The sequence below is a fragment of the Capsicum annuum genome, chromosome 6 (genome assembly GCF_002878395.1).
Source record: "Capsicum annuum cultivar UCD-10X-F1 chromosome 6, UCD10Xv1.1, whole genome shotgun sequence".
NCBI classification, from domain to species: domain Eukaryota; kingdom Viridiplantae; phylum Streptophyta; class Magnoliopsida; order Solanales; family Solanaceae; genus Capsicum; species Capsicum annuum.
In genome coordinates this window covers 220,889,686-220,913,758 of record NC_061116.1, presented here as the reverse complement: position 1 = coordinate 220,913,758, position 24,073 = coordinate 220,889,686, and the positions used below count along the sequence as shown (strand labels likewise).

The 24,073-nt window shown below is 34.7% G+C and overlaps 1 protein-coding gene and 1 pseudogene across 2 annotated transcripts; both read left to right on the top strand.

The window, feature by feature from the left end:
- The first annotated feature begins 2,184 nt into the window (after nt 1-2,184).
- On the top strand, nt 2,185-23,745 carry LOC107875583 (serine/threonine-protein phosphatase 6 regulatory subunit 3). 2 transcript variants are annotated; one of them, XM_016722350.2, is made up of 19 exons: nt 2,185-2,414; nt 4,325-4,428; nt 4,604-4,690; nt 4,803-4,878; nt 4,963-5,037; nt 5,144-5,197; nt 7,266-7,325; nt 7,471-7,581; nt 16,230-16,324; nt 16,488-16,687; nt 16,930-17,027; nt 17,798-17,901; nt 18,024-18,189; nt 18,369-18,491; nt 19,205-19,287; nt 20,164-20,305; nt 20,533-20,562; nt 20,729-20,790; nt 21,322-23,745. In XM_016722350.2, exons 1-19 carry the CDS (start codon nt 2,379-2,381, stop codon nt 22,148-22,150), a joined length of 2,535 nt encoding a protein of 844 aa, XP_016577836.2. In that variant the 5' UTR covers nt 2,185-2,378; the 3' UTR covers nt 22,151-23,745. The 2 variants fall into 2 exon arrangements, with proteins under 2 accessions (XP_016577836.2, XP_047270063.1); XM_047414107.1 differs by having other exon boundaries at nt 2,186-2,414; nt 4,320-4,428.
- LOC124899365 lies at nt 23,105-23,745 on the top strand (annotated as a pseudogene).
- Nucleotides 23,746-24,073: the final 328 nt, after the last annotated feature.

The window sequence follows — 24,073 nt, the reverse complement described above, 5'->3', positions numbered from 1 at the left end:
TAATAGCTTTCGCATGACACCCTTTCGATTTCGAACCCAACAATGTTATCATCAACAATCAAAATAACGGACTATGGGACAACATCAGTGTTTCTTATCATGTGGAAAAAAATTATACATAACTATCTTATACAATTTGGCTCTTTCGCAAGTGCTGTCAAATAGTTATTATATAAAAAACTATCGTTTTAAGTCTGTAAATTTATATTTATATCTTGTGCCCTATGCATGTTAAATTTTAGTGCTCAAAAGTATCCATAATGTTGGACCCGTATTGACACGGCCATACACCTCTAGTTTTATAAGTAATATAATGGTACTAAATACTGAATTACAAGTTGACTAAAGCCATTATACTAGTACAGCATAAAGTGTTTTAATTTGAACAGGTGGCAAATGACTTCATTTTGGATAAAAGTATATGGAGTCACATCATTTGGGCCCTAGATGGATAAATCTCATCACTAGCTACCCCAATATTAATTGACCGTCACTATCATTCTTAATTAGTAGGAGTCATTATTTTGTTGCGTTGGAGCTTAATTATCTAAAGTTTAAGGTTGCATGCCTACATAGTAGATAACATAGATGCTTCCACTCTAATGGAAATGCACGAATATATGTGTCATATATACTAAATTTTTTGAGTACTTTTCAACATAAAAACTCTGTCAAACTTTCTTAATTTGAATATTTTCCATCTTAAGCAATAAACTTCGAAGTTTAAAATTTAAAGGCAATCTTTTCATTATTTAATTAAGCAGTAGTTCGGGCAAGTTGCCCGCAATTCAGACAAACACAATGTAAAAAAATGAGAATTTATTTTTACTTAGATGTTTTTTTACTATTAACTTTATGAATATGTTCAAAAGGATAGATTTCATTTATCATGCATCAGAAAATAGAAACTTTTCCATTCTAACTTTTTAAACCACGCAAATTTAATATTATACCAACATAAATAATAGAAGAGAGAAATAGAACAATAACAAACCAAATGCTTTCGAATCAGTGGTGAACCCAGAATTTATGGATTGTGGGTGCTTAAAAAATTTAAAAGCTGAAAAAAATAAAAAAATTACCTTAACAAGGTTCGAACTTAGACATCCCTTAGTGGAGAAGCTTAAGATTTAGTGGGTGCTTTTATCTCTTTTATACCTATTTTTGTATATTTTTTATGTAATTGTACCTATCCCGCATCGAGTTTACTGAGTGTCGGAGCACCCCGAAAATATATGTAGGTCCGCCCTTGTTTTGAATTGATGTAGTTATAATATATCAAGAAGACATTATAAGTTGTAAAAATTTCAGAATAAATTTATTTTTAGCTATAACTAAGAAATTACATACTAGTAAATTTATAAAAGTATCAATATTTTTTCTATTTATGATTTAATCAAAGCATAATTATTAAATATTTTAAATCATATCATTATATAAAATATCGAGTTACTTGTAGCCTTTTGATACATTCTAATTCTCTAATAATAATACTTTATTCCTCACAAATACTAGTTTATTTAAAATTATCCAATTACGTGATGAACACCTTTAATAATTATAAAAATTTATCAACAAAAATCATTTAACATATCATTAGATTATACTTATTATAAAGTAAGAAAATATACATAATACAAATTATAGTTTAAAATTAAAATTAGTATTTTTTTACACTTTAAATTTTGGTTCGGGCTTAGTACAAGACTCGTGAAACTAGTAAATAATAGAAGAAAGAAAATAGAACAATAACAAACCAAATTCTTTTGAAAACTAATCTAGTTATAATATATCAATAAAATATTATAAGTTGTATATTTTTACCGAATGAAATATACTATTTTCATGAGTTTTCGTATGAGAAAGTTAGATATTGATCAACTAAGTTATCAATATAATCAAAATATATTACGTATATTTCTATCCTATTGATAAATTAGTTGGCCGATGCCAAACTTTATCAAGAAATGTACATCTCGATCATATTAATAAACGCCAAACTTTCTCAAAAAAACATACATTTGGATTACGTTGATAAACTAATTAAGCAAACGCCTAACTTTTTTATCAAAGGAAAAACTGAAAAAATAATGCACGTGGCTTTTTTTTTTTTAAAAAAAAAATTAAGTATGTCGAGTTTAGTGAATTCCGACCCCTCCAATTAATAACATTTGAATTTTCCGCCCTCTAATTCTCCATCAAAACAATAACTTACACATCACCCCCCTACTTGTTTCTCTCTCTATCCAGTATCCCCCTCTCTCGATCTTTACGGCTTCAAAATCTGTATCTATTGATCTTCATAAGCCTCGATTATCGCTAACTGATTTCGCTGTCGATTCAGTTTAGGGATTTACAGATCTGTTTTTCGGTTCAATATGTTTTGGAAGCTCACACAACTTTCCTGTTCTCCGGTATATACTTCATTTATCTACTTTTACTGCTCTTCCTTGTTCTATTTCTATTATACCAAAACAAATTTGAATTCGTTGACATGGTGAAGAGTTTGTTGTGTTAGAGTTGTGTTAGAGTTGAAGTGTAATTCGATTATTATTATATTATTTTGTTCTAGTTGCTATCTTCTGCTGTTTTTTTTTTTTTGGGTTAATTTTTGTTTTTAACTACTATTTGCAATTTATTGTACTGGTTTATCTACTTTTAATGCTTTCCTTGTTATATTCCTATTATACGAAAACAAATTTCATCTTTTAAGCATTTTTTTTTTCAGTTTTGGATTCAGTATTTGTTTCTAAATTGGTGTTGGATTCGTTAATATGGTGAAGAGTTTGTTACTTGTGTTAGAGTTGAACTTTCGTGCTCATTTATGAGCTGGAGAAATGTAATTCAGTTATTATATTATTTTATTGTAGTTACTTTCTTGTTACTATCTTCTGCTTCTTTTCTTCTTTTTTTTTTCAAAATTTTTCGTTTTTAACTATTTGCTATTTATTGTACTGGTTTATCTACTTTTAATGCTTTCCGTGTTATATTTCTATCATATGAAAACAAATTTGATCTTTTAAGCAATTTACCCGTGCTGGATTCAATATTGTCTTTTCCGGATTAGTGTTAGATATGGTGCAGAGTTTCGTGCTCATTTATGAGTGGAAGAAATGTACTTCGATTATTATATTAATATGTCGCAGTAACTGTCCTGTTAATATTATTGTTTTTGTTACTACTTGCTATTTATTGTACTCCATCGGTTTCATTTTAGTTTGGCCATGTTGATTTGACACTCTCATTAAGAGAATATTTATTAGAGATTTTTTTTTAGTAAAGTAACCTTATCAAATGTGCTTTGGAAATCTATTATATAGTCAAAGGGGTAGTATTGAAAGAAAATGCTAAACTTATCATGAAATTATAAATTGGACATGTAAATTGAAACGACTAGTTTTAGTAAGAAGGCCAAGTAAATCGAAATGGAGGGAGTATGTCTACACGCTCTCTACCTCTAAGCTAGGGATAAGGTCTGTGTATACTCTACCCTCTCCAGATCCCACTTTGTGGGATTAATGTTGTCGTCGTTCTCGTTATCGTTGTTATGAGTGGATAAATTTGGTGTGCAAGTTGTGAACTGGAATTTACTTCTCAGTTTCATTCAATTACGTATTGCTCATTGTATGTAGTTACTGCATTCTCACTTACCTTGGTTGAGTAATTTGCTTTCTTTTTTTGTAACTTCCAATCTAATTGGAGTGGCAATATATTTGTTAAGCAATTTTTTTGATGGAAACAAGTTTGTTCGGAAATGCGGTGGGATTCATAAGAGAATGGTCACATTACGCAAATTCAGGATCATTCCTTTCAAATCCAAACACAAGAATCAATTAGAAAAAGAGGATGTTTTATCAGTCCCTAAACTATTTTGTTATATGTGTTTATTAGATAAATTCCAGTATTCTATTTCTTCTATTGAGGATGGACATTGTTGAGGGTCTATGTCATTAATAAGGTGTTTGATACGGAGTATTTTCAGAATGCTTAATTCTTGATTGCACTGGCAAATGTCACCTGCTCGTCGGATTATCTCATTATGCAACTTTCAATTATGTGATGTTCTTCGAAGCCACATCATTTTCATAGCCTCTTTATTGTATTATATGGCTAGTTGCGTTATTCTTCTCAACTCTGGGCCGTTTATTTTGAGGCAAAATGTCTGTTCATTTTTTGTGCAGTCTAGCTGTTAAATTAACTGCAATATGTATTCACTACGTTTACTGATAGAAAAAAATGCAATCTTTATTTTGTGGTCTGAGCTTTGGTTTTCATTTAAACTTGATGCTCTAATTGTTGAAATATATTTTCCATGTAAGTCAAGGTTGAAGAAGTGTTAGACAAGGAAAACTTCACATTGGAAGAGCTTCTTGATGAAGAAGAGATAATCCAAGAATGCAAAGCTTTGAATAGCCGCCTGATAAATTTGTAAACATCCTCCTATCTTTAAGCTTATTATTTTGAAACTGCAGTACTGTTGATAGTTTCAGTTTGATAATCAATTGACATACTGTTTCTAGGGAAGTAATTAATATCCTAACCAATTATTAGTTCAATTAATAATTTCAAAGCTCATTGAGAGACTATGATTATGTGATTTTAGTTTGAGAGACAGAGCTCAAGTTGAGCAGTTGCTACGATACATTGTTGAAGAGCCTTCCGAGGATGCTGATAGCAAATGGAAGTTTAAGTAAGTTATGACATAACCAAGTTTCATTATCATGTCATTATTTATTTAATGTACACGCATATCCAATATTTGTAATTTTGGCAGTACTTCTGAATGCTGTTTCACACTGTAGGTTCCCTTTCATTGCATGTGAGATATTCACTTGTGAAATTGATGTCATCCTTAAGACTTTAGTGGACGATGAAGAGGTACTGTATTCACAAGATACACTTTTATGCATAAAAAATGCAGTTCTGGTCTGATAATTTGGTCGTTTTTCTATTGTGGTGCAGCTAATGGATTTGCTCTTTTCATTCTTGGAGCCCAACCGTCCTCATTGTGCGTTGCTTGCTGGGTATTTTAGTAAGGTATAACTCAATTCATCCACATCCAACCTATGTGAAAAATATTCCTTTGTCCTTTGTTGTTGAAATGTTATTTGGATGAAACTTTACATGTTTTTGATGAACACAGGTTGTGGTGTGCCTCATGTTGCGGAAGACTATTCCACTTATGAATTATGTCCAGGTTGGTCTGATAAATTCTATGAAATTTGTACTTTGTAGTTTTCAATTTAGCTTCTTTTTTCCTACAAAATGCATGTTGTGCTTGCTAAGATATTTTGTCTGGTAAAAGACATCCTAGTTGAAGGATAAGTATTTATTTTGTCTGGTAAAAGACATCCTAGTAGAAGGATAAGTATTGTTAGATTTAAAGAGTGGCTAGTCTTTTTTTAGTATTCACAATATTGGTATACAGAGGATTGATATAGCAAAAACTAACTTTTGTTTGGGAATTGAGCGTAGGTGTTTGATTGATTTTTACCACTAGGAAACAACAGAAGGTATTGTTTGCCTGGTGAAAATTATGCATGTAGACTAACAAACTCCAGGAGCAATGTTAAAGAAATTTGACTGGTATGATTTGATTAGCTAGTTGTATTTCTCATCAGATTATGTATAGTTAGGCAGCATTTTGAAAAGAGGCTGCGGGATTGGTTTACTCGTCACGCCTACATGGATCTTATGGTCACAAAACCTGACTGTCAATGAAATTTTTTCGTCGTGATGATAAAGGGTTAACTAAATAACATGACATTAACTTACAAATATAATCTCATTCTTCTGTTCTTTTGCTTTTCAATAGTATTCTCAGTTGGCCCTGATATAAGGACTTTTTTTCATGTCATTTTAATATTTTTCTTGAATATGTATTATGGTTATTGTTACTGTCCTGTTATTTTTGGACAGTATTGGGTCTGCAAATGTTGTTTTTGGCAGTGGAAATCCATCTTATCTCAGTGTGGGTCTTGAATAATGGCAAGTTCTGCGACTTCTTAATCTTCCTCATCTTGCACTGTCTGGTTCTAAGTTTTCTTTGCTCACAAAAAAGAAAGACTTTTGGTATTACCTAAAAGTTCTTCTACATTCTTGCAGAGCAGCCCAGTTGCGCTGCTGGAGATCCTTACTATTCTAGAACATCCAGTTATTCCTGTTTCTCCTCCCCTGTGCGGCCTTATTTTTTCAAAATTCAGCTCGTTATGTCTCCATTGCTCTTTCTCATTTTGCCTTCTTCTCTTGTGGCACCTGCTTTTTTGCTTTCTGTCCCTTTTTCAGTTATACATACAATCACCCTGTTTATATCTTTAGCCTAGCCTATCAGAAAACTTGAAGATTGAAAAGATAAATAATGAAAATCTCTGCTTCTAATAGTTCCCCACCCCCACTTGTGAGATTACACTGGGTTTGTTGTTGTTGCTCTGCTTCTAATAGTTTTCTCCACATTGTCAACTTGCTAAAACCTAAGTTGCTCGGACTCTCCAAAAATGTTGCCACACCCATGTCGGATCCTTCAAAAATACACTATTTTTGGAGGATCCGACACGCACCCGTAGAAGACATTCTTGAAGAGTCCGAGCAACTTAGGCTAAAACTATGTGTTACTTGTTAGTAGCTTCCAAGTACTCTGCGGTCTTATAGTTTGGTCATTCTAAGTATGTTCTTAAGCCTGTCTTGTTTAATAATAAGTTAAAAATTGTCGAACTTTTCGTGGGCACAATTTTCTGGTGGAATCTTTTGGAGGAATAAAGTCGTAATATATTTTGTTTTATGTTCTTGTACGTCTTTATTGAAATGGTTAATGGCTGGTGGAGCTAGGAGGGTCATGAGTTTAAACTTGCTTAAACTAGTGAAGATAAAAAGCTGCTTTCAATTCCCCCTTCGGAATAATGGTTTTTTAAGCATTAAGCATCCTTATTATTGGGAGGGTTGATATGTAGGAGATCATATCTAAGTCTTCCTCCTGTTTCTTATACATGGTAAGTCGCTGATGGAGCTAGAAATGTCGCGACTTCAATTTTTGCCTAACTATATATGGTACAAATGTATGGAGTCCCTCTTGGAATAATTTTGCTTGAAGCATCTTGATAATGGGAGGTACATTGGAGACCATACCAGTGTTTGTAGAATGCTAACATAGAAATGAAATTGATTTTATGTGCAAGGGCACAACTTTATGACACAGATTTAGGTGTTTGTGATGTTTTTTTTCTCTTTCCCCTCTAATAATTTATATTTACATTGTTTTTTGGTTGCAGACCCATCATGATGTTTTCCGCCAGATGGTAGATTTGATTGGTATTACATCCATAATGGAGGTTTGTAGCCTGGTTTTCCATTTTATCATCGACCACTATCTTTTTTATTTGTGCTTCATTATTTGAATGTATATTTATAAATAAATAGACTGAGAATTACTTAGCGAGAAGAAAACCTTTTTCTCTGATGAACTCTTTCTTATAGGTTTTGGTGCGACTTGTAGGCGCTGATATCTACCCCAATACTAAGGATGTAATGCAATGGTTGGCTGACAGCAATTTATTAGAAATGATTGTGGATAAATTGAGCCCCTCTGTAAGTCCAAAATAGATAGCACTTTTTTGCGTTGGTTTTGGTGATATATAATGCACTACGATTAAGAATATATTGATTGTCTATGTATTGGGCATATGGTGCATTAAGTAATCTGGGTTTTCTGACTTGATTCTGTCATTTAGTGTCTCCCTGACTATGTTTTTCGTTGGTAGTGCCTATTAGGGGTGGGCGTTCGGTAATTCAGTTCGGTTTTGGGTTTTTTCCTCGATTTTTTCGGTTATGGGATATTGTGTACCGAAAATCGAACCGAATTATTTCGTTTCGGTTCAGTCTATGCTATTTTCAGTTCGGTTAAAATTCGGTTTAATAATTTCGGTTTTGGGCCTATTTAATGGTCCTGTTTAACAACATTTCGGTTAACTACATTTTCTAATCTAAAGCTAATTGTGCCTGTTTAAGTCCGTGTATAGTTTAACTCTTTTTTTTTTTTTGAGAAAATACCCTATTACCCCCCTGAACTATACTCAAAACGTCTGTAACACACCTCAACTTAAAGGGGATCCTATACTCCTATTACCCCTGAACTAGTTAAAAGTGTAATTTTGACACTCTTAGTGCCTACGTGGCAGACACGTGTGCCTACGTGGACACTTCTGTGTGTTGTGCCACATAGGCACTAAGGGTGTCAAAATTACACTTTTAATTAGTTTCGGGGTAATAGGACCCCCTTTAAGTTGAGGTGTGTCTCTGCCGTTTTGGTTATAGTTCAGGGAGTAATCGGGTATTATCTCTTTTTTTTTTTATAACCATTTTTATTTTGTATATAGTTTAACTATATTTTTATCTCACCAATTAATGTTGCATATCATGGAAAGAAAGCTAAGTTACTAACATTGTGATTTACATTTCTGATTTGGGATTTGTCTAACATAACGGTGAAAAGAAAATGATATGAAGACTCAATTATTGAACCCACGACTCTATACATTGACATCAGACAGGCTATCAGCAAAGACAAACAAATTAGAGAACTAATTTAACATTCAAGATAAAAAGGTATTTAAATGTTTGGAGCAAGCGGGTGGCTTTATGCTCTTCACTCGAAGCTCCATATCATTGACCTTTCACATAAGCATATATGCAGCTCTATAACAAATGTAAAGTACATTAACCATGTGGACTTAGGCAGTTAGGCATATTGCCAATAGGCCTACATGCTACAGGTCTATTAAAAAGAGACCAAATCTCAATATTAGCTGTAACTGGCTAACAACAACATACTTAGCGACAATACATTACTAATAACTTCTCAATATTTGCCTTACTAGTGACATCAATAGGCGATAGGTCAATAACAGTTAGGACTTGGGCCTATTGCCAATAACACTAATACACTATAATAGTAACATCAACATACTTAAACAGTAGAACTACCGAAAAGGCGGAAACTGTAGCAATGTAAGAACATAATTGCAAAAATAGTAGCAGCTTAAAAGGCTAAAATAGTTGCAACCCACAAATAAACAAAATAGTAGCAACAAGAAGTCTTAAAAGTTAAAATTCGCCTAGGGAGAATCATCTCAATTCTCAAGTGTTTAAAGATGAATCAACTTGTTCTCGTCTTTCATAAAACACTTCTTGAAATGCATACACAATGAAAATGCGCCACATCTTATCGGATGACAATTGAGGATTAAGCCACATGTCAAGCATCTTGCTTTACGCAGTTCTTCATTGTCTTGAATTACCCCATAATATTCCCAAATAGCCGAGTAAACTTTAATCTTAGACTTAAGAGGCATCACTTGAAGTCTTGAACCTTCAACGTAAAGCCAAACATTAGAATATAACTTACAATTTATAAAAGAATATAACCAAACAGATAAAGTATTGAGCTCACCAATCATCACCACTGCTAAGTACTAGCAATCATACATCAACAATGCAAGGTCATCTCTAAAACAAAATTTAACAAATATGTTATACTACACACAAATAAGTATTTTATTTTTTTTGCAAAAACACACAAAAAATACAAAGTCTTACCAAGTTCAAGTTTCTCCAGAAACTCCAAATTTTCTTCAACACAAATAGGACTAGTCTCTTGTCTAAGTCAATCTTGAACACAAATGAGGCTTGCACACATTTAGAAACATTTAGAAGTCAATGAACTTCTAAATGGATCAAGAATACGATCGCGAGTACTAAATGCACATTCCGATGTCACACTTGACATTGGAATAGTCGATACATCACGAGCCAAGTGTGAAAGAACCGAAAATCTAGGAGAATTAACTTTCCACCAATTTAAGATATCAAAATCCTCAGATTCAGATTCGGATCTAAGCTCGGGCACAAGCTTTTGGTCTTTACCAAGGTATTTATCCAACTCCGATTTAGTACCTCCGGTACTACCACAATCTTTCGACTTCTTTATGTGAAGCTTATTTCTCAAAGTGTTTGTTTTCAAACTTTGAGATAGAATAGAATTAGATGAATCAGAGTCAGATGAGTCAGAAGAAGTGTATCCTGATGAAGATGAATTATTTTTAGAACTTTTTGAATAGTTTCTTACATAGAAAGCAAATAAATTCTTCAAATAAGTTTCTACTTCATTACTTACTTTCTTTCCCGTTTCTTTCCTTAATAGTTCTTCAAGCGCAAAACTAACATACTCAAACTTATTATGGGGATCCAACATAGAAGCAACAAAAATCATTTTGTTCATCTTTTCAGGAGTCCCCTAATAAGTGTTGAACTTTTGTTTCATCCCCTTGGCCATTTTGCGCAACTCAACATCACTTGTTATACATACTTTCAAATAAGCATCAAGTTCACATATATCCTCAAAAGGAACATTACAAATGACATACCGTGAACCTGAAACCTTTAAAGTGAGCTCATAAAATCTTTCAAGAAACTTGATGACATTCCTAACATTTACCCAATCATCAGTTTGAATTGGATCTGCAACACGACCATCTTCACAAACATCATCAGTAGAAAGATAAGAATTAAAGTTATCATCATAAAGATCAAATCTCTCAAAAGTTTTCAAAAGCTTTCTCAAACTTTTCTGTTGCCTCCAACATCAAACAGGTGGAGTTTCACCTAGTAGGCGCATCCAATGATAACATCTTTTTGCATTCTATCTTTTGTATTTCATATTTTGTGAAGTTCCTTGTTCTTGCAAGAGAGGATCTAACATACTTGACCATTTGCCTTACCCGTTTGATAGAAGGACCAATTTCTTTCAAACCATCTTACACAATTAGATTAAGTATGTGAGCTATACATCTCACGTGGAGATGTTTACCATCCATCACATTAGTTCCCCGAATATCTAACTTCTTAGACAATGCGAAAACAACAATATTATTTGAAGCAGCGTTGTCAACCGTAACAGTGAACATATTGTCCAAATTCCAACCAAGCAAACAAGTACTAATACACTCCGCCAAATGCTCACCTTTATGACTAGTGATGGGGTAAAATCCCAATATTCTTTTATGAAGCACCCAATCTCTATCAATAAAGTGAGTTGTCAAACACATATAGTTAATCCTTTGCACTGATGTCCATGTGTCTGTTGTAAGACAAATTCTTGGTTGCATTTCTCTAAAAGACCTCTTCAAGCCTAGTCTCAATTCACCATAAACATCATAACAATCTCTTGTTATTGTTCTACGGAATCCAAAACAAAGATTGGGTTTTACTCGTAAACTTCTTAAAGCCTTCATTCTCGGGAAGGAATCTACAAAGGATTCCTCGGGAGAATATTGGAAATTTGAGCAAGAGGTAGTTAGGAGAGCTTTAGTCGAGATGATAATTGTAGATGAACTACCATGTAGCTTCGTAGAGAATGGAGGCTTTAAGAAGTTTATGAGTAAAGCTCAACCTTTGTTTCAGATTTCTTTCCATAGAACAATAACAAGAGATTGTTATGATGTTTATGGTGAATTGAGACTAAGCTTGAAGAGGTTTTTTAGAGAAATGCAATTAAGAATTTGTCTTACAACAAACACATGGACATCAGTGCAAAGAATATTAACTATATGTGTTTGACTGCTCACTTTATTGATAGAGATTGGGTGCTTCATAAAAGAATATTGAATTTTTGCCCTATCACTAGTCATAAAGGTGAACATTTGGCGGTGTGTATTGGTAATTGTTTACTTATTGGAATTTGAACAATGTGTTCACTGTTACTGTTGACAACACTGCTTCAAATAATGTTGTTGTTTTCGCATTGTCCAAGAAGTTAGATATTTGGGGAACTAATGTGATGGATGGTAAACATCTCCACGTGAGATGTATGACTCACATACTTAATCTAATTGTGCAAGATAGTTTGAAAGAAATTGGTCCTTCTATCAAACGGGTAAGGCAAATGGTCAAGTATGTTAGATCCTCTCCTGCAAGACAAGGAACTTTACAAAATGTTGTGAAATACAAAGATAGAATGCAAAAAAAATGTTATCATTAGATGTGCCTACTAGGTGGAATTCCACTTATTTGATGTTAGAGGCGGCAAAAAGTTTGAGAAAGCTTTTGAGAGGTTTGATCTTTATGATGATAATTTTTATTTTTCTACTGATGTTTGTGAAGATGGTAGTGTTGCAGGTCCAATTCAAACTGGTGATTGGGTAAATGTCATTAAATTTCTTGAAAGATTTTATGAGCTCACCTTAAAGGTTTCAGGTTCACGAGGTCACTTGGAATGTTCATTTTGAGGATATATGTGAACTTGATGCTTTAGTGCACCGAACTACCCCTTTTTATATGTTTTATGTGAACTTGATGTTGAGTTGCGCAAAATGACCGAGGGGATGAAACAAAAGTTCAAGACTTATTGGGGGGCTCCTGAAAAGATGAACAAAATAATTTTTATTGCTTCTGTGTTGGATCCCCGTAATAAGTTTGAGTATGTTAACTTTGTGCTTGAAGAACTATTAGGGAAAGAAAGTAAGTGATGAAGTAGAAACTTATTTGAAAAATTTGCTGGCTTTCTATGTAAGAAAGTATTCAAAAGGTTCTAAAAATAATTCATCTTCATCTGGATACACTTCCTCTGACTCATCTGGCTCTGATTCATCTAATTCTATTCTATCTCAAAGTTTGAAAACAAACACCTTGAGAAATAAGCTTCACATGAAGAAGTTTAAAGATTGTGATAGTATCGGAGTTGGATAAATATCTTGGTGAAGATCAAGAGCCTGGATCTGAATCTGAGGATTTTGATATCTTAAATTGGTGGAAAGTTAATTCTCCTAGATTTCCGATTCTTTCACAGTTGGCTCGTGATGTATTGACTATTCCAATGTCAAGTGTGGCATTGGAATGTGCATTTAGTACCGGCGGTCGTATTCTTGATCCATTTTGAAGTTCATTAACTTCTAAATGTGTGCAATGCCTCATTTGTGTTCAAGATTGGCTTAGAAAGTAGACTAGTCCTATTTGTGTTCAAGATTGACTTAGAAAGTAGACTAGTCCTATTTGTGTAGAAGTAAATTTGGAGTTTTTGAGAAACTTGAACTTGGTAAGACTTTGCATTTTTTGTGTGTTTTTGCAAAAAAAATAAAATACATATTCGTGTTGTAGTATAACATACTCCCTCCGTCCCATTTTATGTGTCATCATTTCCTTTTTAGTCTGTCCCAAAGTGAATATCATCTTTCCTTATTTGGTAACTATTTGAAGACACAATTTCACTATTACCCTTGTTGGTCCCACTTAATTAAAAAAAAGATAGTAGCACATTTTTTGATAAAAGGACAATTTGGTAAACATAACCAAGTCTTCCCTTATTTCTTAAACTCCGTGCCCGATTAAATGGCGACACATAAAATGGGATGGAGGGAGTATTTGTTTTAGAGATGACAAATACAGGACGAGACTCTTGCATTGTTGATGTATGATTGTGATTTGCTAGTACTTAGTAGTGGTGATGATTGGTGAGCTCAATACTTTATCTGTTTGGTTATATTCTTTTATAAATTGTAAGTTATATTCTAATGTTTGGCTTTAAGTTGAAGGTTCAAGACTTCAAGTGATGCCTCCCAAGTCTAAGACTAAAGTTTACTCAGCTATTTGGGAATAGTATGGGGTAATTCAAGACAACGAAGAAGTGTGTAAAGCAAGATGCTTGAAATGTGGCTTAATCCTCAATTGTCATCCGCTAAGATGTGGCACATTTTCGTTGCGTATGCATTTCAAGAAGTGTTTTATGAAAGACGAGAACAAGTTGATTCGTCTTTAAACACTTGAAAATTGAGATTAGGCGAATTTTAACTTTTAAAACTTCTTGTTGCTGCTATTTGTGGGTTGCAACTATTTTAGCCTTTTAGGTTGCTACTATTTTTGCAATTATGTTCTTACATTGTTACAGTTTCAGCCTTTTAGGCTGTGATACTGTTTAAGTCTGTTGATGTTACTGTTATAGTGTATTAGTGTTATTGGCAATAGGCCTAAGTCCTAACTGTTATTGGCCTATTGATGTCACTGGTAAGGCAAATATTGAGAAGTTATGTATTGTTGCTAAGTATGTTGTTGTTACCCTGTTACGACTAGTATTGAGATTTGGTCTTTTTTAAATAGTCCTGTAGCCTATTGGCAATATGCCTAAGTCCACATGGTTAATCATGTACTTTACGTTTCTTATAGAGCTGCATATATGCTTGCGTTGATACGGGAATAATCACGGATATGGACTTAGGAGAGTGCGTGTTGGACCCGAGCCTTAGCAGGTGCAATTTAAGTGTAAAAGAGGCCCAAAATACACCCAAATCAGCTCATAAATTACACTAGATGGGTGCCCACTCTTTGAAGGGCCTTTTGGTCATTTTAACTTATATTTTGTTATAGCTATAAAAGGAACATTGTAGGGTTTTTAGTTTAGTTTTTGGAAGACTTGTAACAAGCTCTCTCTCTAGTGAGAAGAGTGACCACCGAAACTAGGATACAACAATAGGGTGGATTCTCTTTTGTTGTTGCTTGCTTGGAAACGTTGATGCTAGAGAGGTGGAATCCGATCCTGTGTCACGTAAGAGATAGGTTTATTGTTGTGTGTAGTGTTAAGGGTCCAAGAGTGTCCATTCTTGGGTTCTTAAGATTATACCTTCATGTGGTCTATCTATCTATCATTTTACCTTCTTGTAATCTTGTTTAGTGTTTGTGTTGTAATCTTGTGTTCCTATTGTTATTGTTAAATCCAAATCTTGTGTCTTGTTGTTCATCATCTTATGTTGTTAATCTAGTTTGTTGTCTGCTGATTTGGTGCAATAAACACCTTGTTATCTTCTTGTTATTGTGTTCTTAGGAAGCTGAGACTTGGTCTCCAAAAGGGTTCACGGATTTCTTCCATTTTGTGGATTGTTTTTTGGACTAATTTTGGTGTTCCCTTGTTTGTCCCGTATCATTGTGAAAGGTCAATGATATGGAGCTTCAAGTGAAGACCATAAAGCCACTCGCTTGCTCCAAACATTTAAATACCATTTTATCTTGAATATTAAATTGTTTCTCTAATTGGTTTGTCTTTGCTGGTATTCTGTTTGATGTCAATGTGTAGAGTTGTGGGTTCAATAATTAAGTCTTCATATCATTTTCTTTTCACCGTTATGTTAGACAAATCTCAAATCAGAAATGTAAATCACAATGTTAGTAACTTAGTTTTCTTTCCATGATATGCAACATTAATTGGTGAGTATAAAAATATAGTTAAACTACACACTGATTTGAACATACTCAATTAGCTTTCGACTAGAAAATGTGGTTAACCGAAATATTATTAAATAGGCCCAAAACCGAAATTATTAAACCGAACCGAAACAATTTGGTTCGGTTTTCGGTAGACAATATCTCATAACTGAAAAAAACCCTAAACCGAACCGAATTACCGAATGCCCACCCCTACGTATGATGTGTTAATACAATTGATAGAAATTTCCTCTGCTAAGGCGCTAAGTTACCTTAAATTCCGTCCAATTTCGGGAGATATGACATACTACTATAGTTGATAGGAAATAGGAATTACCTATACTAGAGGCACTTAGAGTATGTTTGGTATGGAGGAAAACTTTTTTTTTTGAATATGTTTTCTTATTTTCTTTTGTTTGGTTGGACAAAATTTCTGGAGAGCATTTTCTATAGGAACACAAGTTCCTTAAAAATAAGGAAAATGACTTCCTCAATGGAAGTAGGGAAAACAAGTTTTATAAGTGACATTCTATGTTTATTTTATCTTCCCACCCACTCAATACCCCTACCCCTTGGCCATCCCACCCCCGATGTCCACACCCCACCCCTTTCCCCACTATAGTTTGTTAGGTTATATATAACTGCTCTTGAGATAACTTTTTTTCCTTTACTTACCAAACACTAGAAAATATGGAAGAAATCAACTTGTCTTCCGAGAAAACATTTTCTGTCAAAATGTTTTCCTTCATACCAAACACACCCTTATTTCAGTCACCAAATCCTCTCAATTTTAGTTGCATGTTCCTTTAAGTTACACTGTAGATATTTGAATTGGATTTATTTCAGATATCCTTTTCTTAATGTTTGTGGATCGCAGTCCTGATGTCAGGATTGCTCAATGCAATTGCAATATCTAGTCTTCTACTGAATTGCCTCTGCCACGCTTAGCTTAGAACATTTTTGATGTTGTGTTCTATAATTTTATTGTCCAGAGTTCTCCAGAAGTACATGCTAATGCAGCAGAGACTCTATGCACAATAACCCAGAACGCACCATCTCCTCTTGCTACTAAGCTATCTAGCCCAAGGTTTGTGGGACTTCTCTTGATATTTCCCTTGAAAGTTAGTTTTTCTATTCTTCTGGTGGTAGTAAATTATCATTCTTATTTCTACTGAGAATGAAATACCATCTATACTTATGCCGAGCAATTTATAATATGATTTAAGTTCTACAACTTTCTTTGGGTGTAGTTTTGTAGCAAGGATATTCAATCATGCCCTTGAAGACTCACATTCAAAGTCTGCCCTTATACATTCATTATCTGTATGCATAGCCTTGCTGGATCCTAAAAGATCAATTCCATCTCCCATGGTGTATTCTTACCGCTGCCAGCATGAGTCATCTGTGTGTTTCAATCCTGAGACCATCAGTGCAATGCTGCCCAAACTCGGTAACTGTCCTGTTTGGAAATTTTTACACTAATTTGAATTGCTGCATCCTTGTTTTAATGTCTTTCTACTCTTTGGAAATATTAAATTTGTGTAAAGGTGTGTGCGAGTAAGAAAGTATGACACCCAGAGCCATCAGATAACTGGCCAAGAAGAAAGTAATGCTAATATTAGTGATTTTTGCTGATGATTTTTCTGTCGCGGCTCATTATGGAAATTTAAATATAAGTCGTATTTGACACAGGCGACTTGCTAAAGCTGTTGAACATATCATCGGATGACAAGATTCTACCTACAACATATGGTGAACTCAGGCCGCCTCTAGGGAAGCATCGTTTAAAGGTTTGCTGATTTACATCTTAGAGTAAAAGAGTTGATCTTTTTTTTATCCATACCCAATTTGATAGCAATCACTGAGAAGGATATGCCAAGCTGGAAGTTCCATTGTTGTGGTGTTCGTTAATAATTTCTCAAGGATCAACTGTTCTTATAGAGATCAAAAAATCTTTGACTGCTATGTATTTGTATGCGTAAATATTGAAGTTTTTAATATTTGTGACTTATATAACTTCTTATGTAGTGTTCTAAATAGGTAAATTATTTTTCAAAAAACTTCTTGAGTTAGGATGTTGTATGTTTTGGTGTGTACTTGGAGTATCTTGCTTTTGGTACTATTGAATATGTTAATTTTTATTGTATTTTGTTCTATTACTATTCCTTATCTTATCTTAGATTGCTTTATTTTGAGCCGGGGGTCTATCGGAAATAACCTCGCTATCTCACATTTGAGGTAGTGGTATGGACTGCGTACACTTACCCTCCCCAGACCCCACTTGGTGGGAATATACTGGGTATGTTGTTGTTGTTGTTGTTATCAACCGTTCTTATATTTGTGTTGCAAGCAATTGTGAAGTCCATTTGTTAAACTCGGTGAATTTGTTATGTATTTTCCAACTACGAATCTTTGGCTATTAGCTTAGAAACGAGTACTGGCATGAAATTACATGTAACACCCGTCTGCTATGATTTTGGACTGCGTGTTTATTAGGTTGATAATCTCAGCTGATTCTTCTCCTCTTTGTATCTTAGACCTGTTTACTTCTTTATTGTAGATTGTGGAATTCATTTCTGTGCTACTAAAAACTGGCAATGAAGTTGCAGAGGATGAATTGATCAGCTCTGGGACAATTGAGAGAATCCTGGATCTCTTTTTTGAGTAAGATTCTGCCTATGGTCCTGTACTCTCGGACTCGGTGCACAAAAAGTCATTGATCTTGTGTTCACTTTCTTACTTGTTTCTTCTTTGATGTTCTAACAAGTTGGATAATTGCTATATAGGTATGCATTTAACAATGCGTTGCATCATCACGTAGAGAGTATAATAAACTCATGCTTGGAAAGCAGAAACAGTATACTCGTTGATCATCTTTTTAAAGAGTGTAATTTGCTTGGAAAAATTCTTCAAACAGATAAACAGCCCACAGTTTCTGGCAGTGAAAGTCAGGTGATATTAGTGAACTGATTTCCTTCTCCTTGATGTTTATAAGTCTTACAAATTTACGTGCTTTGTTCTTTTTATAGCTGTCCCTACTTTTTTATGGAATATCATTACATTTAATAACAACCTTGTATTCTCATTGCTAATAATTTAAAATGTTTAATTGTGCTTTTCAACTGATGCAGCCCACTTTTCCTGCTACTGGTAAACAAGCACCCCGAGTGGGTAACTTAGGGCATCTAACACGGATTGCTAACAAACTTGTTCAGTTGGGAAGCTATGACAATCGCATTCAAGGATATCTTGAGGTGAGTGTGACAATGATAGCTTTAAATTTGTTTCTTATACGTTTCATGGAAGTTCGAGACTGAGGATTTTTAAGTCCAGTTGCCAAAGGTTCTGAAGCTTTAAATGTTTGAACTTACTATGTGTATCTAAGCAGTTCTTTTCTCAAGAGAGCTTCATGATGAATGCGGAATAATTCTTATCATACAAATACCATCGTCCTATCCACTCAGTGCTCCAAAGTAGAAAATTTTATACAAGGTTGAGGCTTAGTTTGTGTCTGTGTTCTTGGGGAAGGTGCAATTCTGTGGATTTTTATTATTTATGATTATAAATATGGTTTTATTAAGCATGAATTTCTTTTTTCATGAGTTGATATACATTTTGTTAAACTAAAATCCATTTTGTTCTTCTTTTTTAAATTTTAATGGCTGTATATTTCGAGACGAGGGCCAATTGGAAACAACTTCTCTACCTTCATAATGTAGGGATAAGGCTGTGTACACACCACTCTCCCTAGACCCCACTTGTGGATTACACTTGTTGTAGTGGCTATATATTTTAGGGTGCTGTATGTAAATTTTGAATGCTAAATCTCATTACTTTTCTCAATTTTTGTTGCTATTGTTGGCTTTTGACTATAATTGTGTAGCTGGGGTTGGTGCAAGATGTTTTTACATAGTATTCGTGCACAAGTTTCAGCTCCACTTCTTCTAATGGGTTCTCTTTACTCCAGAAAAATATGGAATGGAATGATTGGCGCACTACTGTCTTACAGGAGCGTAATATACTCGAAAATGTCTATCGATGGGCTTGTGGGTATGATTTTTCCTCTTCTGGTTAACTTGAACTTTTTATAATTTTAGATTTTAAATTCTGTAATATGAGGTAGACTTGTAAGATGAGGTTGAGTGTAAGTGAAATTTTGCTTGGATGAAGTAACCACTTGGGAAACATTCCTTGCGTATTTTCATAAAAATGTTACACTGTCCCTAGCAGATGGACATAAATTAAAAGAATAAATGAAGAGGTTAAGGGTATGAGAGAACAAAGATCTTTAAAATAAGCAGCTACTTCAAAAAGTTCTCTCATATTAATTCTTTAAGACAATAGAAATACTATTGGTGTCACAATGAGTCTTTATAGTACGAAAGTTCAATGCTTGAATTTTCAAATATTAGAAGAGAATTAAAAAATAGGATAGATGAGAAATGGCTGGGTTAAGGTTGAATAAAGGGAATAAAGATGTGCTTTGTTGGTCTCAAGCTGACATGAATGTGTCCTTTGAAAAGTTGTACTGCCTAGATGTCTTACAAAATGGATGAGATGGATTTCGAAATATCAAGAAGCTAAGTGCAGTTTCGGAAATATATTTAAAAAGTGATTGTAAGATCAGGTTATGTTTTCTCGCCTCCTCTCACAGTCCTCCTTAGTTCCGCAGAAAGTACAATAACACTACTCCACGATCCCAAGCGAGATGGGGTTGGCTGTGTGAATCCTTAATAGCATAAATCCTCCATTTGTGTTCATAATATTTCAATACTACTTATGGTTTATCTAACACTAAGGGTTCTCTAGTAATACTCTAATGGTTATATCTCCAATCTACTAAGAGTCTTATACTTTGTATTACCTAAATGGAGTTCAACTTCTCATTTGACTATGTTCATAATGAACTTTTTTGTGTATGAGCAGCCGGCCAACTGCATTGCTAGATAGGACAAGAGACAGTGACGAGGAAGATGTTCATAACCGAGATTATGATATAGCAGCTTTAGCAAATAATCTGAGCCAAGCATTCCAGTACACAATATATGATAATAATGGCGCTCAAGAGGTAATCGTTGTATCTCATACCATGTAGTCCTGCATATTCTTTTCTTATTGTGGAAAAGAAGTTTGCGTATTGGGGGAGGGTGTTGTCTGTAGGTAGAGGAGGGCGAGAGGTATCCACAATCTCAGAGACAAGTGCTCTGCAACCCCACCACAGCTTTTGGGCTGTGGATTGGGATTGAATTTGTATCTAGCTTTTGGTCATTCTTGGTTTTTCTTGCATGTTAACAGGGTCATGGAGCTCTTGATCGAGATGATGAGGTAATAATGTTTTCCTCAGGTTAACTTGTATTCCTTTTTGATGTGAAATGGAATTGTTGGAAAATACACTGTGAACCGGAGCCGGACTTGTGTGGTATTCACTTATCTATTTTTCGGTATCGCATGTCGTAGTGTTCATCACAATGTTGCATTCATGCCACTGTAGGATGTACACTTTGATGATGAGTCTGCTGAAGTTGTCCTGAGGTTGGGAGATGACCAAGGGAGGTGAGTTCTAGCTGTCTTTTCCGAAAGATACTTGTGTCAAGGGAAGGCTCACTTGAGCATATTTACTTTCAGTGCTGTTGATATATTAAATGTGTTTCATGTGTTAAAAATAGTAGGATAGCTGAGAGGAAATATGCATTTTCTTCTGATTGTTGACTGGAGGAATGCATGCTGTTGTGATTCTGTGCCATTTGTTTTTAAGTGTGCTATATAATTTATTTATTTTTTTGAGCGAGGTAACAATAATGTAACCCATGATACAAGCATGTCCCAGCTAACTAGAGTTTTAGTACTTCTAAAGGATGGGAGGACAATATATCTTATACTGGGTGTGACATATAAATGAACCAAATACCAATGCTGAATTGTATCTGTTTTAAACAAGACGTCACTAGTATATGGTCTTTTGTTGAATTATGTTGTTGCATGTGAGCAATGTCAATGTGATAAGCTACAATGTCACTTTCTTGGCATCTGATATTTCTGGAACTCTCATCTTGTGTAACATTTTCTTTTAAACAACCTTTTCAGTAATTTGTTCACAAATTCGGATTGGTTTGCTTTCCGAGACGATAGAACTGGAGATGATCCCAAGAGCACCTCACCTACTGAAATGATGGGAGACATTAACCTTAATGGGGCAACAAATGGTGGTAATAGCTGTAGCGATGATGAGGTGGTAGTTGGAGAGCAGGACAAATTGGCTGAGGGAAAAAGTTCTTCAGATGGAATGCCCAGTTCTAGTTCAGATGCCTTCAATGGATTTGGTGGAACCAATTCCGCTAATGGTGGAGACTTCAATCAACAAAGAGAGAATGCAAGTGTGTCAGGTGACGACGGTTTCTTCCATTTTGAGATGTCAGTCAATGATTACCCATTTGGAGACAGGCCTATACCTGAATGGGTTGCATGGGGGAATGGCTCAGTTGGTAGATCCGTGAATCCCTTTGAAGATAATGGTGACTCTAGCGGAAATCTCGCAAATTCAGGGGAGGCAGCAATTCTCTCGATTAGTTCCACTTCTTGTAATGGTGGAGAGTCTATTCCAAATGGTGTGTCTATATCTCCCGATTCTAGCAGAAGTTCGTCTGGATATGATTCTAGTCAGATAGCAGCAGCTGCTGTGCCGCCTTTGTTTGAAGAGGATATTGAATTTGTTGGTGTGGAATTAGAGGGTACTGAAAAGGCAATGGAACATGCTCTTAAGGAGGGGATTGTTGGGGAAGCGTCTCCATTGAAAAGGAGTTTGGTTCCTAAGATGCCAGAAAAGGATAGTACAGATGAGGGCGGGTCAGGAGTGAAAGAATTCAACGACGCAAACTATTGGAGAGTTGACCCAGAAGTCGTAGTTCTGGAATAACCGGGAATTCAGTTGATCTTTATCTGAATTTAGAATTCAGAGTTGACACGCAGGAAACTCATTTCCCGTTTTGTGAGGTTGTTATACAGGTGTACAGTGTACTTTGTGTTTCAACTGGGATAAGAAAAAGGATAACATATTGGTTGTTGCTGATTATTTATTGTTACAGTCTGTCCAGGTTTGCTTTTTCATTAGTGAAAATTTTGGTTTCTCAATCGTGTATATTCATTCGACTTTTGCGTCTTGTAGAATGGATTCTTGAGTAATTTTGATTATCAATAAGTAGTTTTGTACTTGTCCTCACTAACTAGTCAGTTTAAGGCACAATTGTGGGATGCTGATTGAAAAGACTCTCATCAACATCTCTGCTCTTCTCTGTCCCATGCTTTATGATTGGATGAAATAGTTCTATCTTCAGCCTGAGTCGAAGGTAATTATATCAAAACGTGTGCGGACTTGCATGCTTTAAATCAAGTCATACTTCTAGGAGTAGAGGAAATATCTTTGTTTTTATATAATTGTGTGGTCTAATGGGTGGCGATGTTAACCCTTAAACTAAACCCCCTCAAATGGTTTGTGTTAAAGCATATATTTTTCTTGTTGAATCTATCAACCCTTGCATCATTTGAAATTTAGATCAAATTGAACATTCCAAAAAACTTCTAGAGACCATAGCAATTGAAACATCAGCTCAAGTAAAATGCACGAACTGAATTATCAAGTCTGTGGCACAACTCTCACTCTGTAGAACCTTCTTTTGTAACTTTACGCTGGTTGGCCATAAACCCCACAAGTGATTGGACAAAATCACCCATGACTTTGGAACCATCTAGAAGAGAAGATTCTAGACCCAAAGCCCATCAAATTTTCCAACTTATATACTATAGATATTACGATAGTGCAAACCCAAGCTCAGTTTCACTGCTACTTTCAATTTGATTAATCTTGTCCAGCATGATTGAAGTGGTACTGAATGATCGATTGGGGAGGAAGGTGAGGGTGAAGTGCAATGAGGACGACACAATTGGAGACCTGAAGAAACTGGTGTTAGCACAAACAGGTACTCGTGCTGATAAAATCAGGATCCAGCAGTGGTACACTATTTACAAAGATCATATATATAACCCTCAAGGACTATGAAATTCATGATGGAATGGGTCTCGAACTCTACTAGAACTGAATAATAATAATCTCCTGTATTTGCATGCCCTTCTATCCTTTATTAATCTGGTCAATAGTTTGTTCCGTAACACGTTCTGGAGTCTTCGAATTTCTCTGCCTTTATGCATTTGGAGAAAATTAGGAGTGTCGAGTGAGAGTTGCAAATTGCGATATATGTGTTTCTCCAATTCTTCAATGTAATCGTATTTTAGCATATACTAGAAAATTAGGTCGAAAAATCATCCACACAACAGGTTGTGGTACATAAATCCTATGAGAAAAATTCTAGCGATCATCGTAACATGGTTGAATGTGATCTCTCAGGATTTATTACCAAAGTCTCGTGATCATCATAACATGGTTGAATGTAATCTTTAAGGATCTATGACAAAATTTTAATGATTATCATAGTGTAGAAATTTATCAACACATCATGTTATTGATTCAAATTGTTAAATTAATTGTTAGATTTGATTCAATCTGTCTTCTTCTATTATACAAGTTCAATAAACCTCTCACTGGTATTTTCATTTTTTTCCATCAAAACATTACACTAATTACAAATAAACAATCTTAACAGGATAAAAAATAGCCAGCTAGTCCAGCCTGCAACGGAGCTTGCTCACATTAACGGGGCACAACAATAGCAACGTTTTTCTAGTATCCATAATCCTTTAAATTTGTTCGTGTTAATGAACACTATCATGTACATAAAATGTGGCATGACACGTGGCATCCACTTCACTCAAATATTGACCGATT